Source organism: Bombina bombina, chromosome 2 (genome assembly GCF_027579735.1).
Source record: "Bombina bombina isolate aBomBom1 chromosome 2, aBomBom1.pri, whole genome shotgun sequence".
Classification (NCBI taxonomy): Eukaryota; Metazoa; Chordata; class Amphibia; order Anura; family Bombinatoridae; genus Bombina; species Bombina bombina.
The window spans coordinates 596,562,020-596,576,575 of record NC_069500.1 but is presented as its reverse complement, the minus strand read 5'-3'; the positions used below and the strand labels follow the sequence as shown (position 1 = coordinate 596,576,575).

Below are 14,556 nucleotides of genomic sequence, written 5' to 3'. Positions count from 1 at the left end.
TAACTTTCTTACTGGTACTATTCTGTCTCTTTATCAGTTATTGCATGTCCTGTAATTTATTATCATTTCTTTTAAATAAAGCTCTTTGGAAAAGAAAACCCCATATATTTTACATTCCTATGTTCTTCACATAGAAAATATTGTACATTGTTATTATTATATATATATAAATATATATATATATATATATATATATATATATATATATATATATATATATATGATACTGTTAATGTAAAAGGAATATCTATACCTATATATCTATAGGAATAGATACACTAGTCAGTGGCGTCACTAGGGTTGGTGTGTTATGGTGGCACCCCCCACCTCCCAGAAAGCTACCGCTTCTTATGGCCAATCTCATCTGCACTCTGCCCACCCCCAGACGCCCGCCCTCCCCTCCTACCGCTTCAGTGTGCACTTAGTGTACCATAACCGTACCGGTCTGGTGGGCTTCATACGTGGCTCCTTCACTTTAGAGACAGTGTCAGACAGTCATGCAGTCAGGTGCCAGGCATCCCCCTCATTATTTCCCAGTCGGTTATCGCACAGACAGCACAGCAGTGAGTGACTCCACTGCTCCACACGTCACTGAGCAGTGAGCACAGATAGGCAGGTTTAGGCTAGCAGTGTAACTTTGCAAGCCCCATGGCACGCCCACAACATTCATAGGGAAATTGGGAATGGGAGGAGCAAAGTACAAACAAGCAAAAGCAGCCGGGAAAACTATTTGTGGAAATTGCAGCGCTGGTTCAAGGGGAAAATGTTCACAAATGCTGGCCCCTCTAATTAAAAAATCTATTTATCTCTACATTGTATTTCTTTGAATTTCAATAAAAATTCCACATACAAAAAAAAAAAAAAAAAAAATTCTGGTTGTGTCTCACCCTGGAGGATGTCACCTAGGTGCGGCCCGAACCCCCCTAGTGACGCCACTGACACTGGTGTAGGTATATACAGATATATTTATAAAAATATATATTTACAATTAAAAGGACATTATCCTCTAAATGAAAAACATTGGAATGTTAAATATGTACAGTACGTATACAGTAAAATACATAAATACATATAAATAAACATATATATATATATATATATATATATATATATATATATATATATATATATATATATATATATAATGCATTTTGTGCAATATTTTGTCATTACTGCTTGATATTAGTGGAAAGGGACAAAGAAGGTTATGATAACTTGCATAGGATTTAGGCTCTATTGTATAGTAAACTGAGTGCTACAGGTTATCCAAACAGTGAATCCTAAAATAAATTTTCATTATCAAAATGATGATTTTTTAAAATGTAGATAAATGAATGCAACCAATTGTTTTATATATTTATTTTATGAATTGTATTTATAAAATAATTAAAGCTTTACCTTCCTTTGATATTTATCTATAAAAATAATAATTCTAAATAATTCTAATAAGCTGACTATGATTGAACATTTATAGCAGTTGATTTGATATATAGTGTATAATAAATTGTCTCATATTTTTTCATTGTATTTTAGGTGGTGGTCGAAAGGTTTATTTACCTAGGTATGTCATATATCTTAAGAATCTCCTACAATATATAACACTGTATTGCATTATAATGTATCACATAAATATAAGAATTTGAATAAAAGATTACATTAGTTAGAAGTATTAGCCACAGTGTTGTTGGTTTGTGACTGATTAAAGGCTTGTCTTTTAAGGGCCATAAAAAAAATAAACTGACGAGTATTGCTGGAAAAATTTGTTTTGGAGTAACTTGCTCATTTTAGATATATTTAGTGATTTTCAAGTACTAACAAATGTAAGAGAATAATCCTACACCATACTATGCAAGTGGATTAGTTCAAAACAGAAAAGATATGTTGTGTTTAACATTCATTATAGAGACAAAAAGAAAAACGAGCGCAGCCACGACTCAAGGTAAAAGTTTTAATGCCTCCAAATTGCGCATACATACATATTGCACTTACAAGAACTTAGATAAAAACAGGCGCCTCAATGTGGCAGATCATATAGGATTATTCAGTCCCGGTTCAGCTGTGATTTTTACGTCTTCTTTATAATTGAGCTGTCTCCGGTATACACCGTAAGTTATTGATCATCCAGCAGACGGACTTTGTTCTTTTAGTGACTGCTGCCTTGTGCCTTTTTCTTCTACGCGTTTCGTCCGACCTCTGCGAACTTTCTCAAGACTACGTATAGAGTAGGGAGAGATATGATTTGATGATTTTAATCATAGGACATAGGAAAGGCTGTAGCTTGAATAACTTGGTTGAATTCATGCAGGAAACAGTCACAGAGCTCTGTTCAGGATCACAACTTCAAAGTTAATGGCATTAACTTTGAAGTTGTGATCCTGAACAGAGCTCTGTGACTGTTTCCTGCATGAATTCAACCAAGTTATTCAAGCTACAGCCTTTCCTATGTCCTATGATTAAAATCATCAAATCATATCTCTCCCTACTCTATACGTAGTCTTGAGAAAGTTCGCAGAGGTCGGACGAAACGCGTAGAAGAAAAAGGCACAAGGCAGCAGTCACTAAAAGAACAAAGTCCGTCTGCTGGATGATCAATAACTTACGGTGTATACCGGAGACAGCTCAATTATAAAGAAGACGTAAAAATCACAGCTGAACCGGGACTGAATAATCCTATATGATCTGCCACATTGAGGCGCCTGTTTTTATCTAAGTTCTTGTAAGTGCAATATGTATGTATGCGCAATTTGGAGGCATTAAAACTTTTACCTTGAGTCGTGGCTGCGCTCGTTTTTCTTTTTGTCTCTATAGTGATTCCGTAGTCTGACACACTCCTTAGTGGTCAGTGAATTGTGCAGCAGCGCCACGCTCAGAACATAACGGAGTACATCGGCATCGAAGAAAGAATCACAGGAATTCAAAGACAACGTTTTATCATACTCCGGGAGGCATAAAGGTACAGGTAAATCGGTATTGTCACATAGAGTATGTACTATTTTTAAGATCAGAAACGATTGGTTAATCAGTGTGACAGTCTCATCTCAGGTATATACAAATTTTAATCAGTGTTTTTCTTTTATAAACAAAGTTATTTGGGCATTAATACTATATAATTTACACTGAAGTAAATAGAGATACAAAGGTTTAAGTAAGCGCTGTATTTTTATGAATTAGTGTTTAACATTCATATTGAAAAATATTCCCTTGACCTTGCTCTACCTCTCAAATGCCCCTACTAATATCAAACTGTTTTTGTATGCATGCATATTGGTAACAGATCTACATCTCAAATTACAAGTAGGGCAGTGATGGCGAAACTTGGCACTCCAGATGTTTCAGGACTTAATTTCCCATAATGCTCAACTGGACTGCATATTGCCTAAGCATCAAGGTTCAGCATCACTGGTCTAGGGTGTGATAGCATTTGCATGCAGGATAGAGCAGGTGCACTAAATCCCTTACATTATAGATTTTTCGCTTATATTGCAAGTGTATATGTATGAGTGTGTACATATTTATGTATGTCGTATATGTGTACATACACATATATACATACCCACATACAAATACACACACACACACACACACACATATAGATATATATATATATATATATATATATATATATATATATATACAGTATATATATATATATACACACCTTTGAGTCCTTCCCAGTTCAACACCTTGGAGGAACATAACCGGCAGGGCTCCTTTTTGAGCCCTGTCTTTGCTCTATAAGCTAGGCTTTCTTGTATAGCATAGCATAAGTATACATTTAATTATAAAAAAACAAAAAGGGTACAGGACAAATGGCTACTACAGGGAGTGCAGAATTATTAGGCAAATGAGTATTTTGACCACATCATCCTCTTTATGCATGTTGTCTTACTCCAAGCTGTATAGGCTCGAAAGCCTACTACCAATTAAGCATATTAGGTGATGTGCATCTCTGTAATGAGAAGGGGTGTGGTCTAATGACATCAACACCCTATATCAGGTGTGCATAATTATTAGGCAACTTCCTTTCCTTTGGCAAAATGGGTCAAAAGAAGGACTTGACAGGCTCAGAAAAGTCAAAAATAAGAGATATCTTGCAGAGGGATGCAGCACTCTTAAAATTGCAAAGCTTCTGAAGCGTGATCATCGAACAATCAAGCGTTTCGTTCAAAATAGTCAACAGGGTCGCAAGAAGCGTGTGGAAAAACCAAAGCGCAAAATAACTGCCCATGAACTGAGAAAAGTCAAGCGTGCAGCTGCCAAGATGCCACTTGCCACCAGTTTGGCCATATTTCAGAGCTGCAACATCACTGGAGTGCCCAAAAGCACAAGGTGTGCAATACTCAGAGACATGGCCAAGGTAAGAAAGGCTGAAAGACGACCACCACTGAACAAGACACACAAGCTGAAACGTCAAGACTGGGCCAAGAAATATCTCAAGACTGATTTTTCTAAGGTTTTATGGACTGATGAAATGAGAGTGAGTCTTGATGGGCCAGATGGATGGGCCCGTGGCTGGATTGGTAAAGGGCAGAGAGCTCCAGTCCGACTCAGACGCCAGCAAGGTGGAGGTGGAGTACTGGTTTGGGCTGGTATCATCAAAGATGAGCTTGTGGGGCCATTTCGGGTTGAGGATGGAGTCAAGCTCAACTCCCAGTCCTACTGCCAGTTTCTGGAAGACACCTTCTTCAAGCAGTGGTACAGGAAGAAGTCTGCATCCTTCAAGAAAAACATGATTTTCATGCAGGACAATGCTCCATCACACGCGTCCAAGTACTCCACAGCGTGGCTGGCAAGAAAGGGTATAAAAGAAGAAAATCTAATGACATGGCCTCCTTGTTCACCTGATCTGAACCCAATTGAGAACCTGTGGTCCATCATCAAATGTGAGATTTACAAGGAGGGAAAACAGTACACCTCTCTGAACAGTGTCTGGGAGGCTGTGGTTGCTGCTGCACGCAATGTTGATGGTGAACAGATCAAAACACTGACAGAATCCATGGATGGCAGGCTTTTGAGTGTCCTTGCAAAGAAAGGTGGCTATATTGGTCACTGATTTGTTTTTGTTTTGTTTTTGAATGTCAGAAATGTATATTTGTGAATGTTGAGATGTTATATTGGTTTCACTGGTAAAAATAAATAATTGAAATGGGTATATATTTGTTTTTTGTTAAGTTGCCTAATAATTATGCACAGTAATAGTCACCTGCACACACAGATATCCCCCTAAAATAGCTATAACTAAAAACAAACTAAAAACTACTTCCAAAACTATTCAGCTTTGATATTAATGAGTTTTTTGGGTTCATTGAGAACAAGGTTGTTGTTCAATAATAAAATTAATCCTCAAAAATACAACTTGCCTAATAATTCTGCACTCCCTGTATAAATAAATGTGTCTTTTTCCATGGAAAAAATTATCAAAATTTAGAAAACATTAATGTTATGTTAGATTATAATTTTAATGTGGTGCAGACCCTATAAAAAATTATTCTTCAACAAACTACAAGAGGAGAACAAGGACCATCAAAAAATTTCCTAAGGTCCTGTATAGATAGGGAATCAAGCACTCTTTTTTATAAAAGTAGCTCAAAAGTGTAGCTAAATTAAACAAATGGAATGAATCTCTGACCAGTACAATCACAGAGAACAAAAAATAATTTATTAATAGTACAGAAAGAAGTAAATCCTAACTGTCCAAACATAGCAATAGGCCAGTTGTGCGCTGGCCTAGGGTATATGTTAGCAACACAAAGTAAAGTATGTTGAGCAAACAATATAGTACATGTGGCCAATTAAAACCCTGAAGATGTGCACATCATAATCATAATATTGGCAAAAATACAATCCAAAGACACCTAGTACACTGCTTCACCCAAGCTGTACACGGTACCCAAGTCAATACAAGGGATAATTACTGGACAGGTAAATTTTTAGGGATCTAAGTAGTGATAGGTGTTTTTTATAGATTTCAGGAACAACAATAATGGCAGTATAGCAACAATTACAAAGAATTACATACAAGTATGAAGAATAGCTATTGCAATGGTTATTAGCAATAAGATAGATAGTGAGTTACATACAAGTATGAAGAATAACTATTGCAATGGTTATTAGCAATAAGATAGATAGTGGAACATAGTAATACATCCTCCATAATGAATTGCCTCAGTACAGCAGTTACATAGAGACACATCAGTTTACATAGAGATGCCTGCATCTATTGAGATAAAATTCTCACAAGAGTGTATTGCTGAAGAAAACAACCAAATCAAACCAGGATGATTTTCCACATATAGCGGTATTGTTTTCAGCCAAACTTAGCATAAGTCCAAGGTATGCAAAATGGGATAAGTGCTGCCAAAGCTGCATGCGTGTTAGTAAAGCATAGTACGTCTTATTGCTGAAGATGTTGTGTGAAAACAGCAAACAAGCCAAATGAGCAGTGGGAGTCAGTCCAGGCTAACCCCCCATATTGCATGTGAAAGCAGCTATATTCCTATGTTAAGCCGTAAGCATGCACTTATCTGATTCTGGAGGTGTCCACAATTGAGGTCCGCTGTTTGTTACTGGTTGCCTCCTGAAATACTGCCTTGTAATTGAGTCCCATGAAACAGTTTGCTGAGCCAGTTGAATGCTACACGCTGAGACTGCAGCGTGGTAGGACTGTGTGCTTACTTCCTGGTTGGTCACATGTGCGTCCGTGATCCAATGCCTACGATCCTGATCGTTTCACCCACAATGCCAAATGATAGACGGGGCTTCCTCAGGGCGGATGGATCTTAGCCCTGCTGGGAGGGAATATATCCACAAAGACTCCTCCCAGTTTTAACCAATTATGTACCTTAATCTTGATGCTAAACAATGTGTAACATACATACCAAACCTAACTAATTCTAAAGAAGAAGGAAGTAAATGGCTAAAAATTGATGAGACATAATAAGTCAAATTGGTTAATGACGTTCACAATTACAAACAAATAAAAAAAAATAAAAAAATGAAAAACAAAAGATAAGCAAAAGAATGAAATAAGTAGTCTTTAATTAAAATTAAAACTAAAAATAGAAACTCAGGGAGCAAGTAGTGATGTTAGAAAGCTATTCACTTTAATAACATCCAAATACTCTAATATACATGAATATTATAATAGAAAGGGGCTTTTTTAGATGAAACTAGCCATATCCAACTTTTCATATGTGGAAAATCATCCTGGTGTGATTTGGTTGTTTTCTTCAGCAATACACTCTTGTGAGAATTTTATCTCAATAGATGCAGGCATCTCTATGTAAACTGCTGTGTCTCTATGTAACTGCTGTACTGAGGCAATTCATTATGGAGGATGTATGTATTACTATGTTCCACTATCTATCTTATTGCTAATAACCATTGCAATAGTTATTCTTCATACTTGTATGTAACTCACTATCTATCTTATTGCTAATAACCATTGCAATAGCTATTCTTCATACTTGTATGTAATTCTTTGTAATTGTTGCTATACTGCCATTATTGTTGTTCCTGAAATCTTTACAAAGCACCTATCACTACTTAGATCCCTAAAAATTTACCTGTCCGGTAATTATCCCTTGTATTGACTTGGGTACCGTGTACAGCTTGGGTGTAGCAGTGTACTAGGTGTCTTTGGATTGTATTTTTGCCAATATTATGATTATGATGTGCACATCTTCAGGGTTTTAATTGGCCACATGTACTATATTGTTTGTTCAACATACTTTACTTTGTGTTGCTAACATATACCCTAGGCCAGCGCACAACTGGCCTATTGCTATGTTTGGACAGTTAGGATTTACTTCTTTCTGTACTATTAATAAATTATTTTTTGTTCTCTGTGATTGTACTGGTCAGAGATTCATTCCATTTGTTTAATTTAGCTACACTTTTGAGCTACTTTTATAAAAAAGAGTGCTTGATTCCCTATCTATACAGGGCCTTAGGAAATATTTTGATGGTCCTTATTCTCCTCTTGTAGTTTGTTGAAGAATACATTTAATTATATATATATTTTTTAAAATTAATAATTTTTAAGTGGCTTATTGCACAAAAAGTGCATACTGCATCTATATAATTGAAGTATTTTTTAAAAAGATTGTCTCCTGAAATAATAACAAAGATATGCACAGATGGATTATTGATAGTCATTGTTCTTTTGCCATAACAGCCTCTGAAAGGGCTCTTAAAGGGACACTGAACCCAAATGTTTTCTTTCGTGATTCAGATAGAGCATGAAATTTTAAGCAACTTTCTAATTCACTCCTATTATCAAATGTTCTTCATTCTTTTGGTATCTTTATTTGAAGAGCAAGAATGTAAGTTTAGATGCTGGCCCATTTTTTGGTGAACAACCTGGGTTGTTATTGCTGATTGGTGGATAAATTGATCTACAAATAAAAAAAGTGCTGTCCTGAATTCTGAACCAAAAAAAGCTTAGATGCCTTATTTTTCAAATAAAGATAGCAAGAGAACAAAGAAAAATTGATAATAGGAGTTAATTAGAAAGTTGCTTAAATTGCATGCTCTATCTGTATCATGAAAAAAAAAACTTGGGTTCAGTGTCCCTTTAAAATGAATAAGTATGAGAGATTTCAATCCTAGCACAAGCTGTTTTAACAAAAAGTTCCAGGAGGCTAGAAGAAATGCAAACCAAACCATAATCAAACTATTAGTTCCATATATCAACTGGCGGGCAGACAAGGTTTGCAGTCATGAACCTTGTATATTTGGCCTTGTGGTGAGGAGGCAACATCTGCTTCCCCCTCCGCTGTCAATTATGTTGAACGGATCTGATCAGGATGGTTGAAATCCACCACCCTTTAGGTAGCGTAGAGACTAACAGGCCCATTTATCAAGCTCCGTACGGAGCTTGAAGGGCCGTGTTTCTGGCGAGTCTTCAGACTCGCCAGAAACACAACTTATGAAGCAGCGGTCTAAAGACAGCTGCTCCATAACCCTGTCCGCCTGCTCAGAGCAGGCGGACAGGAATCGCCGGACATCAACCCGATCGAATACGATCGGGTTGATTGACAGCTCCCTGCTGGCGGCCGATTGGCCGCGAGTCAGCAGGGGGCGGCGTTGCACCAGCAGCTCTTGTGAGCTGCTGGTGCAATGTTAAATGCGGAGAGCGTATTGCTCTCCGCATTTAGCGAGGTCTTGCGGACCTGATCCGCAGTGTCGGATCAGGTCCGCAAGCCCTTTGATAAATGGGCCTGCTAGTAGCAGCCGTCTCATGCAAGCCTGAAATGCTGGTGCTCCCAAGTGCTCCAATATGGCTTTAGCACAGTTGATCTAGCATATCGTTAGGTTAGCGTGCAAATGATAACTAAAAAGGCTTGTTGTAGCGCACTCCATAGAAGTCTATGGGGTGTGGGAAATAGCAAGGATGCAATATCCAAAGCCCTGAAGGAAGCTTCTGAGTCTTTTGTTTTCTCAAAAACTATTTAATTTCAACACTTGCATAGTTATCGCCTAAACAAAAAAAAAAATTGGCATGCAACCTGTAATCTGGGCATATATCAGCTCATGCTGCCCAAGATACTGTGTAAATATGTCATTTTCCCATTTAGTCATAAAGGACCATGTCTTTTTTTTTGTGATCTAAAGTTTAACATAGGATAAAGCCTAGTAATTGGATTCTGACAAACGTAGGGAGTCTATGCTATCATTAGCGCTCATAATTTCTCTAACACATGACCTAAGTTGAAAAAAGTGGAAAAAGGGACGTTCATCTGTACTAAATGCCTTATATTGATCATAAATATAATATCCCTAACCATATCTGCAGTGCAGTATAGACCTTCATTAGCCCATTTATCTCTGATCTTTTGCACTACTTGATAGGGGAGAGAGACTAGGTGTAGCTGGCGGATAGTGACCCCCTTGTTTAAAGCCAATCACATGACTCTATGGTGTTAAAAACTGTCTGGTATGTCTTCCAGTCTCTAGGATGGTGTTCTATGCTGGACCATAACAGGGAAGAAATAAGTTTTACCCACCATAAGTTACCTTTTTCCTGTGCCATTATGATTGAAGTATTTTTTATTGCAGTTGAGGCATTACATACTGGGCTTCTTTATATTACCAGAAATTTCAATTTTTGTGAAAAAAATATTTTTATTTTTTAGTGGCTTATTGCACACAAAGGCGCATATTTATCAAGCTCGCCGGAAACAGAAGTCTAAAGACTGCTGCTCCATAACCTGTCCGACTGCTCTGACAGACAGAAATTAACCCGATTGAATACGATCAGGTTGATTGACACCCCCTGTTATTGGCCGCAAATCTGCAGGGGGCGGCATTGCAGCAGCAGTTCACAAGAACTGCTGGTGCAATGATAAATGCTGACAGTGTATGCTGTCAGCATTAATCGATGTGCAGCGGACATAATCCACTATATCGGATCATATCTGCTCGCACCATAATGAATAGGCTCCACAGTGCGTACTGCAGTGCACATATATAATATAAGTATTTTTATTGCAGTTAGGCCATTACTATACTGATACGTAGTGGGCTCTGTGTTACACAAAATCAGTCACTTCACATGAAAAAAAATCTGGGGGGTAAAATCTGTAAAGTTAAAATGTATCATTGCAAGAAAGTAGTGTCCTAGTGGGAGGCAGAAGATATGTTTCTTGTTGCCACCACCAGTAGTACCACTATCACCAGCAAAGCCACTAGCTGTGTCTTTGTCTACTTTTACTTGTCTAATGACTGGAAGTGGGACAAACACTGTTGCCAACACTTAATTATCTAGGAAGCAGAGTCAAATATCATTTTCAAGGCAATTTTCTGCTGCTCTGGCTTAAACATCTAGAAGAGCAGCAGCAACTGCTGTGGCATCTGTAGAAGGCAAGCCCACTGTTCTGAATTCCTCCATATTTTATAGCATAGCCGAGTGGGTATATATGACTCTGAAAGGTTGTTTGCAATACTGCTACTGTCTGCTGCTGCTCCTCCTAGTCTCCCCTGCTTCTGTAGTGAAATGAAAGCCACTTCCCATACCTCTGCTACCTGCTTTTGCCCTGCTAAATTATGCTGCTGCTGTTGCACTAAAAGTCTCCTTTAGTACCAATACTGCCTGCCATCCCTGCTCTGTGGTAGTCAGGCAATACCAATGCTAAATATTTAGGGAACATCTATCTAGCTGCTGTTTATTGTGGTTTGTTTTTTCTATAATCTAATCTACTCTTGCTTTTCCTACTCTGCGGTTTTCAGTCAATGCCAAATATTTAGGGAACAAGTTAACAACTAGTTGAGACTGTACGGTGAAGGCCCGAATCCTGTTTTGCTCAGGCCCAACAATTTCACCTCTACAAATGGCACATGCCCCAAGGCCACAGACCTCTTAATAATGGGTCCAGTTTGCTGCTCTGGCAAAGTATTCTTTTAGATGAGCACAAAGAGGGGGAATTACTGGAACATTACCAGTTTGCTGCTCAACTTTCTTAGGATTTTTCTGCTTCCCTTCCTTATATTTAATTTTATTTAAAGTAAAAGCTGCTTCTGATATCATAGCTGCTCCTCTTAGCCTCCACTGCTGATACAGTTACAGTACAGTATATGTAAAAGCCTCCTTCAGTACAACTCCTGCTGCTCCTGTTCTGTTTTGCCAGTTTATTTTCATTTTCAGCTTTGCAACCACAGACTATGGTTTCCTGGAAGCTGCTGTTTTTGTAGATGATGGAAAAAATGCCGTCAGATCACTGGTCGGCATCAAACTACAACACAGTATTTGATCATAATTGCATCTCCAACTTTCGTACGCGATTAATGAAAACATTCTTGTCAATTTATTTTGCTTTGATCGGTCTTGCGTCCTTATTATTTTGTTAAATGTAAAAAACCTGCAATATCACTGCTTCTCCTAGACTGAGGGTGTAATATTATATATAATATTCCTTGGGGAGCAAAAAGGTGTGTGCAGGAGAAAGGAGTTATGCTTTTAATTTAATTATATTCTTTGAATTCTCTGTAGTTAAAAAAAAAAAAAAAAACATAGAATTAATTTTATATCTTCTGTTAGCATTGAAAGATTGGGTTATTTTAAAAATATTTGCATTCCATAATGTAGGCTTTTCTATTTCCTTCCCATTAGAAATAAAGATGATTTTTTTTATTAAGAACGCATTTCTTTAACGAATATTTTGAAAAACAGCCAAAGAAAATTTTGCAGATTAAAAATTTCAGGAACAATTCAAAACAAATCTTTCAGACTAAACAATTTTCTGTGTACATCCCTTGTTAAAGGAACAAGAAACCCCAACATTTTTCAATTTACTACTTTATCCAATTTGCTTTGTTTTCTTGTTATCTTTGGCTGTAGGAACAGCAATGCACTACTGGCAGCTAGCTGCACACATCTAGTTAGCCAATCACAAGAGACAGATGTGAGCAGGCTCCAATCACCAGCTAGCTCCCACTAGTGTAGGATATATGTGTATTCTTATTCAACAAGGGATACCAAGAAAATGAAGCACATTTGAAAATAGAAGTGAATTTAAAAGTGTCTTAAAATTACATACTCTATCTGCATCATACACATTTAATTTTGACTTTCCTGTCCCATTAAAAAGGGATAAGTATGAATATATTTGATGTTGCCATTTAAAGGGATATAATAACCATATGCTAAATCACCTGAAAATGATGCAGGATGGCTGAAAAAAAACTGACAATAATTTATCACCTGAACATCTCTTTGTGAAAAAATGTCTTCATTTGAGGGGATCTGTAAACAATCATTCTGTCAATTGCAAGGAAAAAAAAAAGAAAGGTTATAATAATAATAATAATAAAACAGCCAATCAGCTTAATCTGTGTTGCTGTCACACTTTGCTTTACTGTACTCTCATGAGATTTCACTTAATTTTATAGTAAACTTTATTAAACTGAGTAGAGAAATAACAGGATTGTTTCTGCACATGCTAGATGCATGCTCCCTTGCAAGTTCTGATTGGCTGCTTAAAGTCCCTTTATAATGGAATCTTGCTACTGAGGACATTTTGAGGTAAAATATCTTCCTTTTTTACACAGAGATGTTCAGGTTATACTTTCTAGGGGTATGTAGTGTGGTTAGATATTAAGCCTGGAGGGAGTAAGGTTGTATTTTAATCTCTCCTGCATAGCTTTACATTTTTTAACTTTGAATTAACATTGAACATTGCTTTTAACATTCATATCCTACATTTGTGTATATTCTATTAGAGTATTGATATCCAGTAACCAACACCAAAGCCCAAGAGAATCAATATTAGAACTTTAGTGTTTGGATGCTGTATTTTAAACTCAATCTAATATATGATTCCACTTTAAAAAGCAAACTAACATGTTTTTATTTTTTTTAAGGTGATGATCGGAACATCAAAACGGTTTATGTAGCCGGACGACGTGTCTTTCCTTTTCCAGAAGATGCTTAATCTCTAATAATATTGATTCTAAAAGCTTTATTTGATGTTTAGGATGTTATAATTTTATTTTAAGGCAAGTGCCTGTTTTTTCTTTAGAATCATGTAATCAGTGGATAAAAATAGATAAATGAAACAGGTTTAGCAATCAGACAAGGTGCATATAAAGCTAAAATTTTATAGCTAAATTTTGGGTAACATTTTTTCTTTTTGAGGTTTTTTTTACACCATAAAGATAACTATGCTTGACTTGTACATCATACTGCTTGACCAAGGGACCTCAGCATCCTGAAAGTATGAAATTGTATTCCCTTTTAGTTTTCTTATATTAGAATCATATAATCAGTAGTTAAATGCAGGGATATAAATATATTAAAATGTACATTAATATATATATACATTTTTATAAGCACTGTATTGAGGTTATTCCTCATCTCAGGTGGTGAAATAAATAAATTAAAGTTTAATGTCCCTTTAAAACAGGTTTAGCACCTAGACCTGTTTGTCATTTTTGTTATTTTTTTTTTAACAAAAGGATTTTTTTTTCTTTAAATATACTGGCTACTTTGGTACTAGCCCTTTTCTGCATTTTATCTCATAAAAAGACATATATTTACAAACCTAACAGTGGGTCATGTAATCAGTGGATAAAGATGAATACATATATTATAACAAGTTTAACACTCAGACAAATATGTGGCATATATATTTTATAAACACTGTATTGAGGTTATTCCTCATCTCAGGTGGTGAAATAAATGAATTAAAGTTTAATGTCCCTTTAAAACAGGTTTAGCACCTAGACCTGTTTGTCATTTTTGTTATTTTTTTTTTTTTAACAAAAGGATTTTTTTTCTTTAAATATACTGGCTACTTTGGTACTAGCCCTTTTCTGCATTTTATCTCATAAAAAGACATATATTTACAAACCTAACATTGGGTCATGTAATCATTGGATAAAGATGAATACATATATTATAACAAGTTTAACACTCAGACAAATATGTGGCATATAAAATATTTTAAGTCTTCAAATAGTTTGCCCTACATATTGGTTGAACAGTCAATAAACATAACTGATATTCTTTTATATCAGACAGATAGTTAGCCATTAAAGGTATTACCCTTACAATGCTTT

The 14,556-nt window shown here is 36.3% G+C and overlaps 1 protein-coding gene across 1 annotated transcript in view; it reads left to right on the top strand.

Moving 5' to 3' along the window:
• The window catches only part of GDA (guanine deaminase), a 238,910-nt gene extending 224,558 nt beyond the window's left edge, over window positions 1-14,352 (top strand). Inside the window, exons 13-14 of the mRNA XM_053702505.1 lie at window positions 1,534-1,561; window positions 13,360-14,352. Of these exons, the coding sequence (XP_053558480.1) occupies window positions 1,534-1,561; window positions 13,360-13,430 (99 nt within the window). The 3' untranslated portion in view covers window positions 13,431-14,352. The remainder of the gene's footprint in view (window positions 1-1,533; window positions 1,562-13,359) is intronic.
• Window positions 14,353-14,556: the final 204 nt, after the last annotated feature.